The sequence below is a fragment of the Phascolarctos cinereus genome, unplaced genomic scaffold (assembly GCF_003287225.1).
Source record: "Phascolarctos cinereus isolate Bilbo 61053 unplaced genomic scaffold, phaCin_HiC Scaffold_5;HRSCAF=322, whole genome shotgun sequence".
In the NCBI taxonomy this organism is placed as follows: domain Eukaryota; kingdom Metazoa; phylum Chordata; class Mammalia; order Diprotodontia; family Phascolarctidae; genus Phascolarctos; species Phascolarctos cinereus.
In genome coordinates, this window is record NW_027555958.1 from 91844903 (window position 1) to 91866589 (window position 21687).

Genomic DNA, 21687 nt, shown 5'->3' on the forward strand with positions numbered 1-21687 from the left:
GGACATCTGGTTTTGCTAGTAGTATTAAAAATGTAGAGCTCGAAGAAGCCCAAATGTGGGTGGTTATTTTTCTCCTTTTAATTAAATGCCAGTTTCCAATGGAAATATAAATAAACCTTGATCCTTTTCTCCAGTTATAATGCCATGCACGTACATTTGGGAAGTATATTCAGGAGGTTCTATGGCACATAATCAACCAGGGTGTTTCCTTTTCCTCCTTAATTGAGTAACATAACCACTGTTTCCTTTGGACTCTACAGTTTCTCAGTAACAGAACACTGGATCATACAGGAATGTGCTAAAAGAAAGATAAACTGCAAATGAAAGATGTAGAGTACAAGACTAGGTCTTCCCATCTTGGCCAGACTTGAAGTGAAATGGCTACTATTAGGCCCACTCCCACTATTGATTAGCACAGCAGCCTTGACCTCTTCCATTCTGCCCCAGGCTGGTTCGCTCCTCCTTAGTCAGCCTGGCTGTCCACTGCTCCAAGGGCTCACTATATTCATGCCAGGCTTAGTTTGAACACTGGAATGGCTTAGTCTACTAAGGCTCAGAATTCCTGAGCTCAAGTGAGTCAGTAGCCCAATTGAAATGACTATTTCCAAAGCTGAACATTACTTTCCTAATAAAAACATAGCCAAAATGCCAATTACATATTTTTTTTTCTGCTCTAGATTCGCCTTTCTGCTTGCAGATAAAAAGTCATCATTCTAATAGGCAAGGTTTGCCAGTGTGGAAGGGGCTCTAATAGCAGCTGCTTGTAGGAAACTGTGTGACAAAGTGTATAGAGCACTGGACCTGGAGTCAAGAAGACCCAAGTTCACACCCAAAGGGTTAGAAAACTGTGCCTAACCTTTGGCCCAGAAATATCACTACTAGATCTGCATCCCAAAGAGATGAAGGAAAAGGGAAAAGGACCTATTTGTACAAAAATAGTTACAGTAACTTTTTTGTGGTGGCAAAAAAACTGGAAATGGATGGAATGCTCAGCAATTGGGGTACAATTGAACGAGTTGTGGTATATGATTTTGATGGAATACTACTGTGGTATAAGAAATGATAAGCAGAATGCTTTCAGAAAAACCTAGGAAGACTTATATGAAATGATGCAAAGTGAAATGAGGAAAACCAAGAGAAGATTATACACAGTGACAACAATATTCTAAGAATGATCAAGCGTGAAAGATTTAGCCATTCTGATCAAGACAACGACCCAACACGGTTCCAAAGGACGCATGATGAAAAATGCTATCCACTCCAGAGAGAGAATTGATGAACTATGAATATTAATTGAAGTATACTTTTTCACTTTATTTTTCTTGGTTTTGCATGTGAATGCTTTCTTTAGCAATATGACTAATATGGAAATATGTTTTGCACGACCTCATATGCTTTCTCAAGGGATGAGGAAGGGGCACAGGGAGAGAGAAAATTTGGAACTCAAAATTTTAAAAAATGAATGTTAAATATGTTTACATGTAATTGAGAAATATTTAATGAAATAAATTTTAGAAGTTTTTAAAAGTGGGGGGGAGGGAGGACAAGACCTAAGTTCAAATCTGGCCTTAGACATTTACTATGTGACCTAAGCAAGTCACTTAATTGCTGGTTGCCTCAGTTTTCTCATCTATAAAATGGGCATAATAATAGCATCTACCTCTCAGGATTGTTGTGAGCCATCAAATAAGATAATATTTGTAAAGTGCTTTGCAGATGTAAAGAATTACATAAATGCTAGCTATCATCATTTTAAAACAATTCAATAATTCATAATTAAATGAAACTTTGGCATAACTCTTACCATAAAAAACTTTCCAACACCAGAGACTTTATATCCACTTGGGTTAGTTAGGGGGTCAAAATTAAACACAAATCCACTGTTTGGATCCTTTATAGAGCAGGCCTAAAAAAAGAAACAAAGATGCACACATGCATACAAAAATTCCATAGAAACAAAGTACAAAGTCCTTTGTAAAGAATTAGTCACCAACATGTTATAAAGCTGTTTGTTTCCTCACAATCAGTAGTGAGATGAGTCAACAGGTGGCAGGAAGGAAGTTAACTTTAAAATTACAATAGAGTACAAAATACATCGGTGAAGTTTTAAGAGCCATGGAATCTACTTCCTGACTTTTCAATGACATCCAAGGAATATTCTTATTGACCCCTTTGCAGTAACGTATCCTTAGTATACGCAGATGACCTTGTAGATTTCTCTTGACAATAAACTACAGGGTTAGCATATTTACGTGCCTTAAGAGTTTGTTACCAAATGCCTATAGAAAAGTACATGGGATGTATTAGGGAAAGAAAGTTGGTTCTTTAACAAAAAATTAGGCATAAATTATTTTTCTAATAAATTTTAATAAATCTCATGTCTAATATCTCTTCCTCGACCCTTCTATAATTTGACCTATCTTCCCATTACACAAAAAATATTACATTCCAAAAGATGAAGCTAACTATGTCCTTTGGCCTCTTGTTCTCCAGGGTTATAACTCATCCAACTTTGCTCACCATGTGCAGGCCCTGTCAGAAATCAGTAACTGAGCAGGAGCCGTGTAAATTGTACTCCATCATAACTAGCCAACAAAGGATTCAGATTTTCCCCTTCAAGCTTCCAGTTCACTTGACACACAGCCAAGCTCCTGGAAAATAAACCTCTGAGATGTGAGCAATGAAGTGCTGGATTTAGGCTGGGCTATATTTATATAGTAGGCCAGATAGAAAAAATATGAACAACTCTAGGACTGTCATTTGTGATTCTACTTAAAGAGCTTCACCCATTCTTTGTCTAGCTAAAAGCAAACAATCTCCAATGGTTGTGGTAGACAAGGACAGACCATAGCATACTGCCTACTCACAGGAACGTGGATATTTCAAAAGTTTAGACACTGTAGCATATCATACAAAGTTAAACATGGGATAGGCATTCCAATTTTAATGCATGGAAGATATTCTGGAGATCAGGCCACAAAAGAACAAGAAAAAGAACAGACACAGTACTTTAAAAAATACTATCACAAAACTGGATTCCTCTATGAATTAAATTTGATGGTTTCAATACTTGGGTTCTGGGTCCAAGAATACCTCCTGTAATTTTGATATGTTGCTACTCAGTGTTGGGCAGGGAATCTGAATGGCAAGTATAGTTTTCCTAAATTCAAGACAGAAGTTTTCTGTCCGACTTTTATGCCAAATCATAATTACTGATTTTCAAACTATAGTTTTGTGGTACAATACACCCCTTTGTTAAGTCTTGGACTACTTCTTCAGAACAATTTTACAAAACAGAATCCAGGATACAGAGTATCTTTTATTTCCTAATTCTTGACTGCTCCTAAAATAGTCCTAATAGCCTATGAATACTAAATTAAAATTCAGGGTGAATTTGTAAAAATAAGAAATGAATTTATTAACTTCTCCAAAAGAAGATAACAATCTTAAGACTGCTTTCTGCTACTTAAAAAGACATATATCTGCCTGCTTATAAACTCAACTGAATTTTCCAGCCACAAGTCTTCCCACCCCTGTTCTGTGTGCTTCCAGAACGATCTTCCGTCCTTTTTTCTTCTCTAGCTCTGTCTCAACATATATGTTTAAAAATACAGGCTTTTAGATGAAAGAGCAAAATAGGGCTTAAAACCCTAAGTTTATCTTTCATCAGCATATATTCAATACGTACTCAATATACTCAACAAGAATTCTTATTATCACCTACTAATCCATTCTTGGGGGCAGGGTACCTGATTGACATAATCTGTTTATAATGTTTACAAACCTTTCACCAATTTCTATAAGATATTGCTTCAGACAGAATTAAAAACAACAACTTCCTTATTTTTTTAAACTAGCTTTATCACAAATGTTGCAACTACTTCTTTCCTTTCCATGTTCTCTGATTTAAGGTAGAGAAAACACTCACCTGATTTTCATCAGTTGTTTTGATTGGACAGGCAGCTTCTGTATTCCATAGGAAAGTGGCAGTGCATTCCCGAATGATAGAAAACACCGGGTGGGTGTTCTGAGAAATCAAATCCAAGAGAGCAGGAAACAAAGATTGCAGTGTGACAGAAAGGATACTGAACAGCCCTAGTTCTCAATCCCTTTGACTATGAACTACATGGCACTGGAAAAGTCCCTTTCCTTGTCTGAATTCTACTGTTCCCACCTACAAAAATGGGAAAATGCCATCCCCACCCTTCTCCTTAGGATTAATGTAAGACTCAAATGAAATCATATATGCTTCAAAACTACAAGGTGCTACATCAATATAGAATGCAACTGCCTAGATGGAAGGAACTGTTGATGGTTTTTTCCTCCGTCACCACTGCACATAGCAGAGCCTTGCACATAGTCAACACATAGTAAATGCTTACTGAATTCAACTGAAATGTAAGGTGTTATATGAAACCTTAAAAAGAACAGCTCTGAGGAACACCAAAATTATTTCTCAGAATTAACCTTTCACATTATAGATAACTGCAAAAGCCACTCGAAGAAATGAGGGAAAGTTAAGTGAGACGACAGATTCTTACATTTGCTTCCTTCCTGCAGAGCAGGATACTGCTCAACTTGTACATGATACTTACCTGCTTGTACTTTTGTAATGTGACAAGAAAGAAGTAAAGAAGAGATTTCAAGACGCATTAATCGACAAGCACTGACTAAACACCTTCTATGTACCAGGGATGGGAATACAGATTAAAAATAAAGGGAAAAATCCACACTCACATGGACCTTACCTTCTATGAGGGGAAAAAACATGTACATACCCAAATTAATCGAAAATAAATACAAGATTTAGAAGTAAAAGGGAAATTAAGACCTCATGTAGTCCAACTCTATCATTCTACAGCTCAAGAACCTAACAGAAATGGAAGTCAAGACACTTGCCCCAACAGCAAGCAACAGGGCTTGTTGTTTAAAAGATTGAAACCAAGGTATTCTGACTCCAAATCAAGCGTTTATTTCCTCTATTAAAGACTGTCATTTCTGTTTGGTACTACCTGTATGAGAGTCAACAGTACGGGAAGTGGTCAGAAAGAGCAGGAGCAAGTAGCTATATAACACTCCTATGGGATCACAACTGAAAGCAGAAAACAAATGGGAGACGTATCACACTCAGGGCAAATAAAGTAAAAGGGCCCTGTCAGTGTAGCTCTTTCCTGTTGTTATCTATAATAAAAAGCACAGCCACATGCCAATCTAGTAAATGGGTTTTACCTTTCCCTTACATAATACACACAACTGAGCATCAAGGAAATAAAATTCAGGAAAAGGCTACTTGGCCTAAAATCAAAAATACACTCTTCCTATACTATACTAAGCCCAGTGAGCATTTTAGTATAACTCACTGTTAATTATACTGTTGAAGCACAACTGAATTTTTATTTTGAAATAACTTTTGACACAGAGCTCAAACATAGATTTTTATTCTTATTTCTTTATGAAAACAAAAATTACTGATTTATCAGATATCCCAGATTTTAACTTGTCTAAATATTTAATTAATGGAAACCATTTCTGGACTAATTATGATGCAAAATACTTTATCCTTGGGCATGAAAGAGTTCTTAAGGACAAGGAAAAAAAATCTCAGACAATGTACCAAATTTCTTGGGTTTTATAGCTTCTATCATTTTACAAATGAAGAAATTGAAGCCTATGGGTGACTTGCCCACAGAGATTGTGGAATCTCAGAAAAATCAACCAAGACTTTCTTTATATGTAAAATGAAAGGGTTGGACTAAAAGAACTGTAAAATTCTTGCAAGCTCTGATATTCTATGTCTTTACCATTCTGAAGCCAAGCTTTAAGGATCAGTACACACAGCAGCCACAATGAAGATATTGAATGTTTTTTTACAATTGCATGAGAACTGTTATTGAGAGTCCTATATTAATATGCTACACATATGACACACATTTGAGGCTTCTATAGAACATCAGAAAATTAATGATGCTCTTATAGAAGTAATTTTGAAATTTAAGCTTCATAAGTTAGTTTTTCCTCTCAGCGAGCTCCTATCATCCACTCAGTTCTCTCTTCTCACCTTTTCTACATTTCAACCTCCCTCCCCATTAGTGCCATCCCTTATTCTCTTTCCTTTTATTCCAGTCTTTGAAGAGGTGACCCTTTTTCTCCCACAGGTCAACCCATCTACATTTCCCGTGTTCACACCCTATTCATCAGATTCCCCCCATAATCACATCCTGGTTCCCCAAACCTTCAATCTTTTCCTATCTACTGGTTCCTTCCATGATGCCTGAAAAAACACCCAAATCTTCATTCTAAAAAATTCTCAAGACACTGTACAATCCCTTCAAACTATCATCCTATATCTCACCTCTCCTACATTTAGAAAGGGCTATCTAAAACCACTGTCTCCACTTCCACCCCTCATTGTAACCCAATCTTTCATAATTTGCATCACAACCTCATCACAGTATCTGATACAGTTGACTGTCTTTTCTTCCTAGATATTCTCTTCTATGTTTTCATGATATTTTATTTCCCTGTTTGATTGCTACTTATAAGTCAATTTTCGTGGTTCAACATCTTTATCATACCAATCTACTGGTTGTGACTATGTTCCAAAGATGCTGGGCCATTTACTTTCAATATATTCTCTCACTTGGTGACCTCATCAACTCCCACAATTCAACTGCCATCTCTATGCTAGGGATTCCCAGATAAATGGGCATATATGCATGTACACATATACATGTATGTGTATATATATGCAGATTTACACACACACACACACACACACACGTACACACATACATAGATATTTAAAAATCAAGTTCCTGTGCCTCAGATTCATTTCACCAACTGCCTATTAGACATTTCAAACTGGACAATCTAACCTATGCTCCTGCCAAAGTGACCTATCTACTGTACCTTACAAATGACATTCTGTCTCCCATCTTCATACCATTGCTCTGCATGTCCAGGAAGCTTAGAATACACTCCCTTCTTACTTCCATCTCTTATAATCCCTTATTTTGCCCAAAATCCTGCTCCAAGGTCATCTTCCACATAAAACCTTTCCTAAACTCTCCTCTGGCAGCTAGTGCCCTCCCCACAAAAAATATTTACCTTGTCTTTATTCAGTATAATACCTATGTAAATGTCATTTCCTCCAAAAGAAATTAGGCTCTTTGAGGGCAGGGGTGATTTTATTGTTGTCTCTGTATTCCCAGGGCCTAGCACACAGCAGATACTTAATGCACAGACTGCTTTTAGACACCTTTAAAGAGAATTACCCTACTTTCTCTACTTACCAGTCCCCCCAGTGAAGTCAATACCTGTGTAACCCAGGAAAAGAAAATCCAACTCTCAGGGCCCCAATTTCCTTATTTGTAAAATGATGGAGTTGTAGTAAGTAATCAAAATAGCATTTCAGTGACCACATAGTATTCTAGTTCTGCTTTTTAAACTGCTAATAAAAAATCATTAAAATTCATTACACCTTACCAGACTTCCTCTAGAACAGATAAGATGGATTCTTGTGGAATAAGGAGTAGTCTTTCCTTCACTATTAACACATGAGGAGCCATTCACATACTCTAAAATGAGGCTACCACGGCCATCAATTACAGGACCTGTTTTTGCAACACCTAAGTTGCTGATTGCCACTGTTTCAGAAAATGAATCCTAGGAAGAAAACAAAAAGCTTTAAGTAGTTTTTTGTTTTAGGGTTTTTTTTTCCATAAAAAGGAAACACCGAAGTAACACTCTAGAATGGAACCAAGACGGCTGAGTAAAAGCAGGGCCTCTCCTGAGCTCTCCCCTACATCCCTCCAAATACCTCTAAATAATTACTCTAAACAAATTCTAGAGTGGCAGAACCCACAAAAAGATACAGTGAAACAATTTCCCAGCCAAAGACAACTTAGAAAGTCGACAGGAAAGGTCTGCTGCACCAGGGTGGGAGACAAGTGCAGTCCAGCACAGGCTGCGCCAGTGCAGCCCAGGCCCCAGAAAACTGAGAGCAGGCCTTGGGAGTGACTGAGTCAGTGGCAGCAGTGCTATTTTCCAGACCTTTCAGCCCACAGATAAGGAGATTGGACATCGAGTCAAAAGATTTACAGGGGTCCCTTTGCTGGCACCAGGGGCAGGACTCTGTTTCATTGCCTATGCTTGGATCTAGGCAGTCCTAGATCTTGGTTCCAGTGTGAGGAAGAGCACTAGCACAGCAGAGCTTGTGGCTGCAGAGGAGTGGAGACCCTGGTCACAGTTCCAGGGCAGAAAAGAGTGCTTGTGGTCACTCACAAACCAGTGCACAGCACAGAAGAGTAGTAAATACACCTCTTCCTAGAATCCTAGATCATACCACCACGGAAGAATTAAAAATTTACAGGTCCCCAGAATTACCTCTGAAAACAGCTACATAAAAAGCCTGGAGCTTGGGACAGTGCCCCTCCATCTGGGAAGCAGAGTCCCGGTTTAGCACAGAGTTACAAGTTAAGAAATAGACTGGAAATGAGCAAACAAAAGGAAAAAAAATCTGACCATAGAAAATTACTATAAAACATACACGCACAGAAGAAGACAACAAAGCCAAAATTCATGTATCCAAAGCCTCAAAGAAAAATATGAATTTGTCTCAGCCATGGAAGAGCTCAAAAAGGAGTAAGAGAGGTAGAGGGAAAAGGGGGAAGAGAAATAAAAGCAATGCAAAAAAATCATGAAAAAAAGTCAACATTCAAAAAAAAGCAATTCAAATATCATGGAGTCACAGTCAGAATAACACAAGATTTAGTAGCTTCTATATTAAAGGATCAGAGGACTTAGAATATGATATTCCAGAGGGCAAAAGAGCTAGGATTACAACCAAGAATCACCTACTCAGCAAAATGCAGTATAATCTATCAGGGAGAAAAAAACAGATATTGAATGGAATAGATGAGATTTCAAGCATTCCTGATGAAAAGACCAGAGCTGAATAGAAAATTTGACTTTCAAATACAAGATGCAAAAGAAGCATAAAAAGCTACACAAGAAAGAGAAATCCATAAGAGATTCAATAAGGTCAAACTGTTTATATTCCTACATGGGAAAATGATATTTATAACTTCTAAAAACTTTCTCATTATTGGGGCAGTTAGGGGTATACATAGACAGAAAGCAGACTGTGAGTTGAATGTGATGGTATAATTACCTAAAAAAATAAAATTGAGGAATGTGAAAGAAGAATGCACTGGGAAAAGGGGAAAGGGAGAAGTAGAATGTGATAAATTATCTGGCATAAAATAGGCCTGAAAGAGAATTTATAGTAAAGGGGGAAATGGGGGAAATGGGGAGAGGAGACATGAACCTTACTTTCATCAGAATAAGTTCAAAGAGGGAATAATTCCACATCAATTGGGTATAGAAATCTATCTTGCCATAGAGGAAAGTAGGAAGGGAAGAGGATAAGAGAATGTGGGTGTTGAGGGGAGAGATGATAGGAGGGAAGGCAGTTTGGGGGAGGCAAAAGTCAGAAGCAAAACAGTTTTCAGAATGGACAGAGAGAGAGTAGGATAAATAGGGGTGAAACAGAATGGAAGGAAATACATACAATGGCAATCACTGCTGTGAAAAAATGTTTTTACAGTGAGTTTCTCTGATAATGACTTCATTTCTTAAACATATTATATTTCTGAATTCAAAATCTGCCATATCCCTTTTCAGAGCCTCTGTTTTGAAGAAATTTTCCTGCCTTAAATTCTAATTATTGATTTTCATTTTTTCTTTTATTTCTTGAGTATTCTGATTTCCATCCTAATTTCCATCCTTATTTTCCTCTTTTATGCCTTATTCTTCTTTACTTCTAATTCTTTTATTTCTCCTCTAAATCATTCTAGAATTTCTATTTGTAGCTCCATTATCATGGTGGTAGGGGGAGGAGAGGGGTAAAAAGAATCTGCAGAAATTAATGCCTCATTTCCCTTTTATCCAAGATTTGAAACACTATTTCTCATTCTGTAGTATTTGGTGCTCTTCTCTGGATTGCTTTATTCTGTCTGGTCCACTATGATGTCTGGTTGGTTTCAATGACCTCTTCTTATTAAGGTGGGGAAGGCCCATAGAGGGAGAAAGGATCAGCTGGATCACTGTAGAAGAAAGACACCCAAGGGAAAAACTGCTGCTGCAACTAAGCTCATCTTTCCTTTGTGCTCATAGAAGCCCTTTCTCTTCTATACTATATAACTATCTAAAAGGCTCTATACTACTGACCCCTCTCACAGTTCTCCCACCCAAGACACTGAGACTGGCCAAGTTCAATGCTCTCTCCCCTTATTATTGGGCAGGGATGAGTAAAGGGACAAGGGGAAATTCCAACAAGAAAGGAGAAATTCTGCCACAAAAAAACACACAAAGCTACAAGTCCAAGTACAGCAACACAAATAGCCCATGGGGCAGTGCATTGATCAGATGCCTGTTTTGGGTTTTTTTTTTCCAGTAGGATTTATATTATGTAAAAGTGACTCCCTTCTTTCTCTTGCCATTTTCATCATTTTCTTTTGTATCTTTTTCACTTTGAAGTGGTGACAGAAGCTAGGCTTAGAATCAGCCTTTCACTCTAACACCCTGCTGGACATTCCTCCTTCTTTAAACAACCTTCAAGCTACCACATAAAGAAAGCCAAGAAAAGTAAATCGCCAAAGCCCTATAAAAAACTTTTTACAGGAGCACAAATGTATCTTTTTACAGGAGCACAAATGTATCTTTCATGCAAGAATTAGCATATTCAAACAACCATGGAAAAACATACAGAAGTTGTTCTAGCAACTGAATTTATTTAATGTTAAATTACTAATTAGCCTCCTTAAAAAGCAATTATCTAAATTTCAGATTTGTTAATTAATACAGAAGCAAGACTTTTTGGTAGTGATGCTAAAATAACTCTTCATGTATTCCAGAAAATAATGCTGAATCATTCAAAAGTCTTTGAGTTAAAATTAGAGTCACTAAGTACCCCCATTCCTACAAAATCAAGTCACCAGCATGATTTTTTAATTTAATTTTTAACATTTTAAATCTGAATAATGACACAAAATCTCCTCAGCCAGCAAGCTGATGTGATTCAAAGTCCACACCTATGATCAGTTGCTACACTCTTGCAACCACATCATTGTATTCATATTTACAGTGATGCTGAGCTTACCAGAACAAGTTATACTGGCCCATATCCACAGAGAAATAAAATAACCAGTAGAAGACAAGACTTACATGATCCTTTTCATATTTCATCTGACAAGCTGAAGCATTTCGATCACAGCCTGGAATTGGATTCAGAGGTCGACAAATATTTATATAGTATTTCTTCCATGTGCTATGTTCCCCCGAATTGTCCATTGCATACCAGTTTCTGCCACTACTATCTTCAGACTTTGCTAAACTAAAATTTCAAAATAAAACATGCCTTTAAACATCACATATAACACACATCTCCTAAGTATTTGAAATAAGCAGGAAAATATATGCCCAATTTCAGACAAAAAGTCCCCTACTGTTCAGTTAATAAAATTTGCTTAAATTATAGGCTATTACGTTAGCTACCGATCCCTATTACTACAAATAACTGTTTTTATCAAAAAGTTTCATGAGGACATAATGAACCTCTAAAAGCCAACTGACCTGAAAATGTACAAAAAAATCATCGAGCGTATCCATCCTATGAAGCTAATTCAATTATAATCAACAATTAAGTACCTCCTATACTTGATGGGTGGAAGATTAAAACTTTAGACCCTGTTCTAAAGCTCACAATCCAATAACAGAGAGGTGAAAAGGAAAAAGGTACATGGACAAATTATTTACTTATACAAGGGAGAATACGTTGGAAACAATTGAGAGGTCTAGGCAAAACGCTAAGAAAAAATTGTTGAGAGAGACGTCACTTTCAGCTGGGGGGCAGAAGTAAGGCTTTAAAGGGAAGTAATGGTACTCAAGTTGTACCCTGAAGGAAAGGAACAACTTTATACAGAGATAGTAAATGGATTCTAACGCTGAATCTTCATTGTGACACAAAACAGCTATTAGTATAATAGTTCTCCTACCATATGCCACATCTACCTATTTTATAGTAAGAAAATAGAGCCCTGGACTTAGAGTCAGGAAGTCTGGGTTCAAATTTCACCTCAGACGTTAGCTAGATTATTCTGAGAAAGTCAATTTTAGCCTCACTATGCCTCACTTTCCTAAACTTTAAAAATTTGGGTGTTGCATTATGGCTTCAAAGTCCTTTTAGCTCTAAACTCTCGAACTTTTGATCCAAATCCCCATTTTGTTCATGTACATGCAAAATTAACTACTTTTGAACATCAACTCAAGTGCATACTCATTAACAATTTCTAAAAGACCAGACATAGTTACCTGTACCCATTCTAGTGAGCAATGGAAAGCCATGAACTACCCCTACCTGGATAAATCATATTGCTCCAGAGTATTGGGATCTGTCACCATACATTCCAGGGGTTCCTCTGGACATGCATAACTAGTATACCACCTAAAATTATAGGTGGAATTATCTTCTTCCTAAAAAAGTATGATGGTGATAACAAATGGAAGATATGAAAACCTTTCAGAGTGAGGCATGGGCAAAAAGAAATATAACCAAGCTTCCTACTAATTTATAAAATAAGTAAAATCTATTTTATTCTTAAATTATCACAAATTAAGCAAGGATTCCAGGATTTTCTTCATATTATCATTGCTAAAGGCGAATGAGAACATAATAGCCTTATGTTTTATGCTATAAAATTCTGTAGCATTCCATACTTTGTACACTGTACTAACACCATCTGGAGCTTAAGTGCAGGCATTCACGACACCAAACGATTTAGAAAATGAATAGCACCAGTGTACTCTGGCAAAACTAAAAGAAGCAATTCAGATCCATAGCAGACAAGAATTTGGCCAGGAAACCAGACTAATAGCTCTACTTCTAAGAAAAACATCATGACAGCTTCCTGGATAAGTTTAGGGAAAAAATATACAGCAGTTAGCATCATAGGTTATGTGTAAAGAACTTTGTGGTTCATACTTTCCCTACTATTCATGACATTTCACTTGTAATTCAGAAATATCATAGTAATTTCATTAAACATAGTACTTAGCCTTCCCCTTCTTTTAGCTTTACTTTACTTTTCATATATAAGATGTGCTTCTTACCTGGTACTCTGGGACACCTACTCCAACGTCTCTATCACAAAGGAAAGTGATAAGTGTTGCTCGTGGTGTGTGTTTTTCATCATTGTAAGGTGTACCACCTTTATAGCTCAACTGAATCATCCCATCATAATAAGAAAGAGCAGAACTACTCATTCCCAGATTCCAAGCTTTCATTTGACTAAAAGAAAAGCATAAAGCTCTCTCAAAAGAACAATTAAAAGCAATAACATTTTTTGCAAAAGAAACATTAATTGTTCAAGGTACTGTTCTCTTTAGGTAAAGAGATACTACCCACCCAATGGTAAGGAAATATACATTAAATGGATATTAGCTACCTATCCTGAGCTGCTGAGGTGACTAAAATAGAATTTCACTAATCATAATGCTGATAACCAACGACTTACAATTACTATCAATTTTCTAAGTTTTTTTCCTCACCACAACTCTACAAAGTAACAGTTTCAGATCTCCACACCAAGACCAGTGCCTGAACGATGTATCTCTTCAAGGAGTTTTATATGTAATGTTAAAAAATAAGTTATTGTCACACTCTAGTCATTATATCAGATTTTCCTAGTACAACCACAATGAGGTTTTAAACATAAGGTAGTCTTCAGTTTTTACCAGGAGATTACAACTGACTCCTCTAAAGTATACTTTGTAGTGTAAAACCCTCAAGAAGCATCAATTACTTAAAAGCACACTAAACAGAACAGAAGCTACTTGCCTTTTTTCCACCTGGCATGCTCCTGAATTTGGCTGACAAATATCTTGATGAGAGACAGCACCACAAACATTTATATAAAAGTTATATTTTTCTGTTCCAACAGAATAATCCCCATTTTTCTTAGTCAAAGGTGACAAATCAAAAGAAAATCCTAAGTGTAATAAAAAGTGAAGATACAAGTAATAATTAAGATAGATATTCCTTACAGTACTTCCATTTTTATGCTCAACTACCACTTTTGTCAAAAGAAGTAATCCTATGGGCAAAGTTTAAAGCACAGTAGCCATCAAATTTACAAAATTATGTGTTTAATGGGTTAATTTTTTCAGTTAACCCTGATGTGAAAAGATCACAAAGACTATTCAATTGCCTTTCCTCGATTCAGCACTTTATACACAGTAGGCAGGTGAATGAAAACAATTTATTAAGTGTTTTGGCACTTAATTTGGCAAGAATTGTGCTTGCTAAGTGCTTGAGATACAAATAGAAAAAGACAGTCATTGCTTTCAAAGAGTGCACATTCTAACTCTAACTGGGAAAGACAACACTGCCCAGAAGACCTCAGCTGCAGACAGATGGAAAAGGAGTGTGAGTGTTTAGGATACAGGAGGATGCCTGACCCACCACAGTAGACCATCACCTTTGGCAGGCAGAGTGGACCTACTTACTGGACAGAGTGGAGAGGTGATTCTCTCTGGCAGGACTTGGGATAAAATATCAGGCCAGGAACGAATGACAAAAGGAAGCACTGCCAGGAAGATTGGGAAATGACTCTAGGGCAGGAAGAAGTTGGGTCCCATTTGGGTACTACTTAAGCACAGTAAAACTGAAGTTAGGTTTTGACAGAAATTACCCCCTCCATACCTTAAAGACAAGCCATTATTTTCAACATCACAAAGAGCCAGAAGCCGCAATCATATAATGTCACTGGATTTCCAAAAATCTAGATATCATATTTTACGGTTCTAAGTGTAGTTCCATCTAAAATGTACTCATATGGATCAAAAAGGGGAAAAACTATAAATATTCCTTACACAAAACTAATTTGGTAAAAGTTATCTGAATCTTACATTAAGATAATTACAAAACAATATTCACAATAATGTGGATTCTGCTTAGTACAGACCTGCCTGTGAATCAGTAACTCTGCAGTTATCTCCTTCAGTCTTAGACAAAACGCAGGCAGCAGCTGTATGCCACTCAAATTCGTATAAACAGCCATTATCCCCCGAGTTTCTCAAAACTGGAGCACTTTCTAGATCACCTATCAATAAGAAGCAAGAGCAATCACCATTGTCAATAAATCTTACTTTTTTCATCTTAATAAACCAGATAAACCAGAATGACCTATCACCTCCAAATCAGGGTAATGATCAAAAAGAGTTTTACTCTCATACTCATCAACTTGTATTATTTCTAGTTTATTAAATCATTTGGAAAATTATAGGAGCTTTCCACTTCAAATGATAACCTTTCATTTTTTCAAAATATATCAAGAGGAAATAACTATTAGGACAGTGATTAAAAGAGAAAATATGCATAATCAAAATGCCTGAGCCCAACCAAATATTCTACCTATGGTCATTACTCCCAAATCTCAATAACCATGTATTATGAGATTACTAGGCACTAACTGCTACGCTAGATGCTAGATAAGTTAAAACAAAATTGAAACAAACATTCCCTGCCCTCAAGTACTTGATGTTCTAAAGACAGAGACATTGACACATAGAAGGAAGTCAAATATATACAAAATAACTACAACGTGGAGGGTAGAGGGGGTGGAAATCAGGTAAGACCTCATGAAGGATGAGGTCCCTGAGCTAAGCCACTGAAGAAACAGGGTCAAACTGCTACACAATGAATGGCTAACCAAAAAAAATAAATAAATAAATAAATGTATATATATATATATATATATATATATATATATATATATATATATATATGCATACATATATATATGCATACATATACACACGTAGATAGATAGATAGATAGATAGATAGATAGACAGACAGACAGACAGACAGACAGACAGACAGACAGACAGACAGACGGATTGACGGATGGATGGATGGTTGGATGCAGGAAATGCACAAGTTCTACAAAAGCCAAGAGAACTAATTAAAATGTTGTTTTTACCAGGCTTGCATATAAGTGTTATGATGGTTGTGATTTTCTTGCTTTGGCCACAGTTATCACCATCAGTGTAAGAAAGCTGAATGTTTTCCTTATTCTTTACTGGAGAAGACACAAACCTGCCCAGATTTTTAAAACCTTGATCACCTGGGAAGTGAGAGGAAAGAAGACCTGGTCAAGTGTGTCTTAAACAAAAGTAAGATGGAAAATAAAAAATTAATATAATGTATTAATCAAATATTCTAATGAATGTAAGTAGAACGTACTAGCGGCATTCCCTCATCATTCAATGCCAACCTTACCAGTAAACCAACTTTTCTTTTTTTGCAGTGAGATGATATTCTGGGCAGAGTGATAGACCTAGAGTTAAGGAGACCCAAGTTCAAACCACACCTCAGAAACTTACTGCATCACAGGGCAAAAACCACCACCTTTGTCTGCCTCAGTTTCCTCAGCTGTGAAATGGGTCAAACAATAGCACCCACCTCCCGGGATTATGTGTAGTGAGAATCACAAGAGTCAATATTGATAAAGCACTTTGCAAACTTAAAAGTGATATATAAATACTAGCTAACATCGTAGCTCCTTTACCGTTATGTGTCGCAGTACAAACAAATACAACCACCCAAGGATTTTCCCAATGCTGGGTGTGCGTTTGCTTTTATTAGTGCCTAAGGGAGTCTCAGTTCTTTTAGAGTGAAGCAGAGAACCTGTAACTCTTTCGGTTATACATAAAGTAGAAATAGACAATACGACAAGTGCTTTGAGAGGGGGAGGGGGAAGGGGCGGAGAACGGACCAGGATTCAAAGCATGCCTGTTATTGTCACATCTTGGCCACGTTAGGCAACCTCTCTGTGCCTCATTACCTTCATCTACAAAATTAGGGGTTGTATATACCAGAGTCTCTAACCGTTCCTTCCAAGTCTTAAACTAGGGACATCTCTTCATCTTGAGAACGAGGGAGCTGTATGCCTCCCAACTCTAATCTATGAACCGCATCTTCATTCGTAAAATGAGGGGGGCTGTAGACACCAACCGGGCTCCAAGTTCCCTTCTGATTCTAAATCTAGGAATGTATAACTAGGCCAGATGTCCACACAATACGGTATAGCTCTTTTTCCTATTCTTTCTTTCCCCCAATTCACAGCCTTTAAAGTGTTGCATATATGCCAAGAATCCTCATTAAGATGAGCTAGCATGTGTGCACTGTGCTAAGCGGTCTGGAGGACAGCGAGGAAGTTGGGGCGGCGGGGCTCCCGGTGGTTCACAGCGGGCTGCCTTCAGGCGTGGAGTCAGAGCGCCTCCCAGTGGCCGCGGGTGTGTATGTGTCCGCGTGTGTACATGTGTACGCATGAGTGTGCGTCGGTACGTTCGTATGTATAAATGAACACGTATGAACACGCCTCAAACATGAAATGTTTAAGGCCACAGTGCTTCAGAAAAGTCATCAAGTTCTTCCGAAAGGGCAGGGGCTTCACAAAGGGCCTTGGATCACAATTTCGGTCCTAAATCGTGCGCCAAATGCGTAACATCCGGTGGTCCGCTGATGATATCAAAAGGCGCCGCCAAGACGCCGAGGACAAGAAAACGAGCTGGGCCGATGACCGTGTGCTAGTCATGGTCTGAACCGCAAGGAAACGGGCAGCCGCGGTGTCAGACAAGCTTCTGCGCCTGGGGCTACGCCTAACTTGGAAGCTGTGTTGGGGGATCATGAAAGGCCACACTAGTGTCCGCATTCATATCCCCAAAGCCGCTGGCGGGAAAACCACCGGGCCGCGACATACCACGTGGTCTGCCGTCACATCCGCACACGACAACCTTCGGACGGGATTCACTGTAGCCACATCACCACGGACCCCACAGCTCTCCAAAGTTCCAAGGGGGAGGGGCGAGCTCACAAATTCTGGCTGAATCCCCGCATAGGAAGGGCCGGGCTCTGGCCACGAGGAGGCGCTATGGCGTAGGGCGTGCCCGGAGATCGTACTTTTAAGATCGTCAAAACGTGACTGCGCAATGCTTGTTTCATCGCTAGCCGCTTCGCTTTCTTCCAGACCATTTAACTAGAGAATGGAAAGCTCTAAGAATGACTCCCGGTTTTTTTCTGTCTTGTGTAACCTGAGGTTGCTGGGCTTTTCTCCCCTTCGGGGAAGGTAGGGGGCGAAAGGAAAAGGGAATATATTATATAGATATCTACCTACAGCAGTAATATTTATTGGATTCTATATCTGATAACCTTTCAGATAGATTTTATAGATATCCTTGGAAATCTCTATATCTACATTTATCTTGCCATTAGAGCTTAGCACTGTATACTTTTTCTTCTCACCCTTCCATCCCATATATATGCAACAGTAGAGACGCAGCCCTTTCAAAAGGCATTGCACTAGTCTTTTTATTAAGAGAACCTGGATTCAAATATAAGCCTCTTTTTGCAGTCTAGAATTTCAGTGGGCATCACTGCTTGTGCGGGTTAAGCCACGGGGCTGCTGAAATAATTTCCAATACAACGGCTTAAACTTAACCTTGACTTGCTCAGTTGCCCAAGTCATGTCAGAGGCAGGATTCAAACCCAAGAATTCCACCTTTGATTTTATGATGAGAAACATTTTGACCAAGTTGATTTTGAGTTATCAGAGGAAAATGCTAGTGGAAAACAGGTCGAATAAGTATATAAATGTGATAGGAATATGGATTGCACCTGATATAGTGAAGTCCATTAATGAAGAAACCCCTTCTCTGCAACTTACTTTAGATTGCTGCTTAAGGCACTGAGGTTAAATGACTTGCCCAGTATCACAAAGCCAGTACACAATCCAAGGGCAAAACTGCAGCAAATATTCTGGGCATCAAGATGGATTATCTGCCCACGTATTCCATTCAATTTCTCTCTTTTAAATGTGTTATAAACATTAGTTTGGAGACAATGGTCAGCAACTTGGAAGAGAGGGATTAGAGAAGTATTTTGTGTAACTGTTTGCAAAAAAAAAAAAAAGAGTTGAACTCCTCGAGTGATGGATTACCACAGCCAGAATACCAACTTTGAAGATTCAGGGAAGAAGAAAGGAACTAGGGAAGGGCAGCTGTCAGAACAAAGAGCATGGGAGCTGTATAAAGAAGGAATTCTAAGCCTTGTCAGAATTTTCAAGAGGAGCTTACAAAGAAGATGAGGAAAAATGGGGATAAGGCAAACACTGGTAACCTTCTAGGTAGCCTTAGAATGGTGGGAGCAGTGATCACATTCCAAAACATGCAAGATTAAGTCGGTGATGAAGTGGAGACATTAGTATAGATTACTTTTACAAGTTTAAAAGTGAAAAAAAAAAGTAGAAATGGGATTAGCAGCAAATTACTATATGTAAGTCACCTGGCTACTATTAGTGAAACTTACCTCAAAGAGGGAGATGTTTAAGATATGTTTAAAGCAAATTACTATACTCCAATAATGGATGTTTCTCCTCCCCTCAACCTCACTCCTCTAAAAAAAACAAAACACATGGCACCCAGAACTGGACAAAACTCTAGACCTGTAACGACTAAAGCAGGGAACATGAAGATCTCTCCATGTTCTGGACACTAGAGGGGCTTTTACACTAATTCATATTAAATAGCGTAGAAGCTAACAAGGTTTGTCTTTCTAAAGTTTCTATAATTCATGGGAGGACTATGGGTATGGAACACTTACTACCTGTTTCACTCTCCTCCATTTGGATAAAAAAAATTTACAATCAACTGTGAAACTATAAAATGGGGAAAGTATGACAATAAGGTGTAGAAAAAAAATTTTAACTTTAAAACTTTAATCTCTAAATCACCTGCTTAGTTTTATAAACAATTCTATTGGGGTAGCAAATATTTAAAATAGCTTAGTCTAAAAAATAGAATTCTACTTAAGTAGACATAGACACTTTGTGAATTATAGTTTTCTAACAACTTTTCATTCATTAGATGCAATTTATGTTTTATACCTCAGAAAAAAAAATTTAGAGGCTCCCCAAAAACTTTTACATTAAACAACAAGAATCAATGTGAGATTAAAAAAAAAAGTAAAAGGGCTGACCCAGGAAGTGTACATTTTCCACCATGAAGGAAGAAAAACCAAGAGAAGATTCTAAAAGCCAGAAACTATCATCTTTGAACTGATATTTCCTAAGGGATTTCTTTCTCTGCCTCCTTAGAGCCTTTTAAAAGAAACAACCAACTTTACCATGACAAGTGAGAAATGACCTGAATAAACAGAGCCCGGAGAAGATCTTGAACCTTTCATTTTAACTGTTCCAATTTCAATCTTTCCCTCCCTTCTCCTCAATATTTTACCAAGAAAGTAAATGGCTCCAGGGTTTACTTTATAATTGGTGGGAGCCACAAAATAAGTATAACCCATCCTTCGGAAATCTGCCAAAAGGGCTTGACACTAGGAGTAGAGGGTGGGGTAGGGACTGCTTGCTAATTTCCCCACAGTTCTCAAAGTGCCAGAAGATTTCATACTTTACCTAAGGGTAAACTATGCAGAGTGTTGTAAACCCTAACCTTGAGAGAGGTGTGTGTTAAAATAAAAAGTAAAACATCACAGGCTGTGGCTCTACCTCCACAACTTTTTTTTTTTCATTCTAGAGTTTGGACAATTAAGTTGTTGTATGTTATCTTGTGGGCATCTTTAGATGTTCAAGGAAGATAGAAGAATCTATAAAATGTATTGAAAATATATAAGCCCAGATCTAAGGCATATATTTAATAGTGTCTCTATGTGTATGTGTGCTTGTATGTTCATAAGTATCTGGATGAATAAAGTACTAAAAAAAAGTCTGAATAAACTGGAAGGTCAAACTAAATTAGCACAACCTAGTTTCAAGAAGCAAATGAATGTAGGCAGTGTCCACAATGTGGAGATCCTTGATGTACTCTTCCCTAGACTGGTGCCACATTTCAGAAAGGACAATGACAAACTAGAACATCCAGAGGAGTGTGACCTGGATAGTGAGCGGACTACAGAACCTGTCACATGAGGGTAAGCACTGATTGAAGGAACAGAAGATATTTATAGACCATGGAGAAGATAAGACTTAAGAGAAACATGACAACTGTCTTCAAATATCTGAAAGGGTGTCAAGAGAAAGAATTAGGCTCGTACTTCTTAGCCTCAGACTAGAAATCAGCAGCTGAGTTACAAGTCGCAAAGAAACACAGACATTTTTTAAAATAATTTTTATTTTTTATTCCAAATCCAATACAAGCATTTCCATATGCAAAGAACAAAAAAGAATTTTCATATGTGTGTGTGTGTATGAGAAACCATGAATCTCTGTTTACAGATTGCTTTTTAAAAAATATGTATTTAACTCATCACATTAGTTTCAAAGCTATCTTTCTTCATCAACTCCTTCTGAGCTTCTTTTCTGTTCTTTTTTTTGTTTTGTTTTACTTACCCTCTTTTCTTTTGGCATTACTACTGCTAGTTCTTTCTTCTAGGGTCCCTCTCCAATTCCCTCCACAAATTTTTCTTCCACAATTCTCTGAGAAACAAAAGGTCTAATTTTTTTTTAAATTCACATACAAACAAAACATTCATATGCAGCTTTTGGTGCCAATACAGAACTGGCCCTACATTTTAAAAATATAATAGATATTGATGGCAACATTGTTTAAGAAC

General features: G+C 37.6%; 1 protein-coding gene across 1 annotated transcript in view; it reads right to left on the reverse strand.

Moving 5' to 3' along the window:
* IGF2R (insulin like growth factor 2 receptor) overlaps nucleotides 1–21687 on the reverse strand; it is a 148652-nt gene that overhangs the window by 46089 nt on the left and 80876 nt on the right. Inside the window, exons 13-21 of the mRNA XM_020986735.2 lie at nucleotides 16043–16186; nucleotides 15024–15161; nucleotides 13898–14048; nucleotides 13171–13348; nucleotides 12419–12534; nucleotides 11227–11395; nucleotides 7486–7665; nucleotides 3929–4027; nucleotides 1805–1906 (exon numbers count right to left, since the gene is read on the reverse strand). Coding sequence (XP_020842394.1) covers nucleotides 1805–1906; nucleotides 3929–4027; nucleotides 7486–7665; nucleotides 11227–11395; nucleotides 12419–12534; nucleotides 13171–13348; nucleotides 13898–14048; nucleotides 15024–15161; nucleotides 16043–16186 — 1277 coding nt within the window. The remainder of the gene's footprint in view (nucleotides 1–1804; nucleotides 1907–3928; nucleotides 4028–7485; nucleotides 7666–11226; nucleotides 11396–12418; nucleotides 12535–13170; nucleotides 13349–13897; nucleotides 14049–15023; nucleotides 15162–16042; nucleotides 16187–21687) is intronic.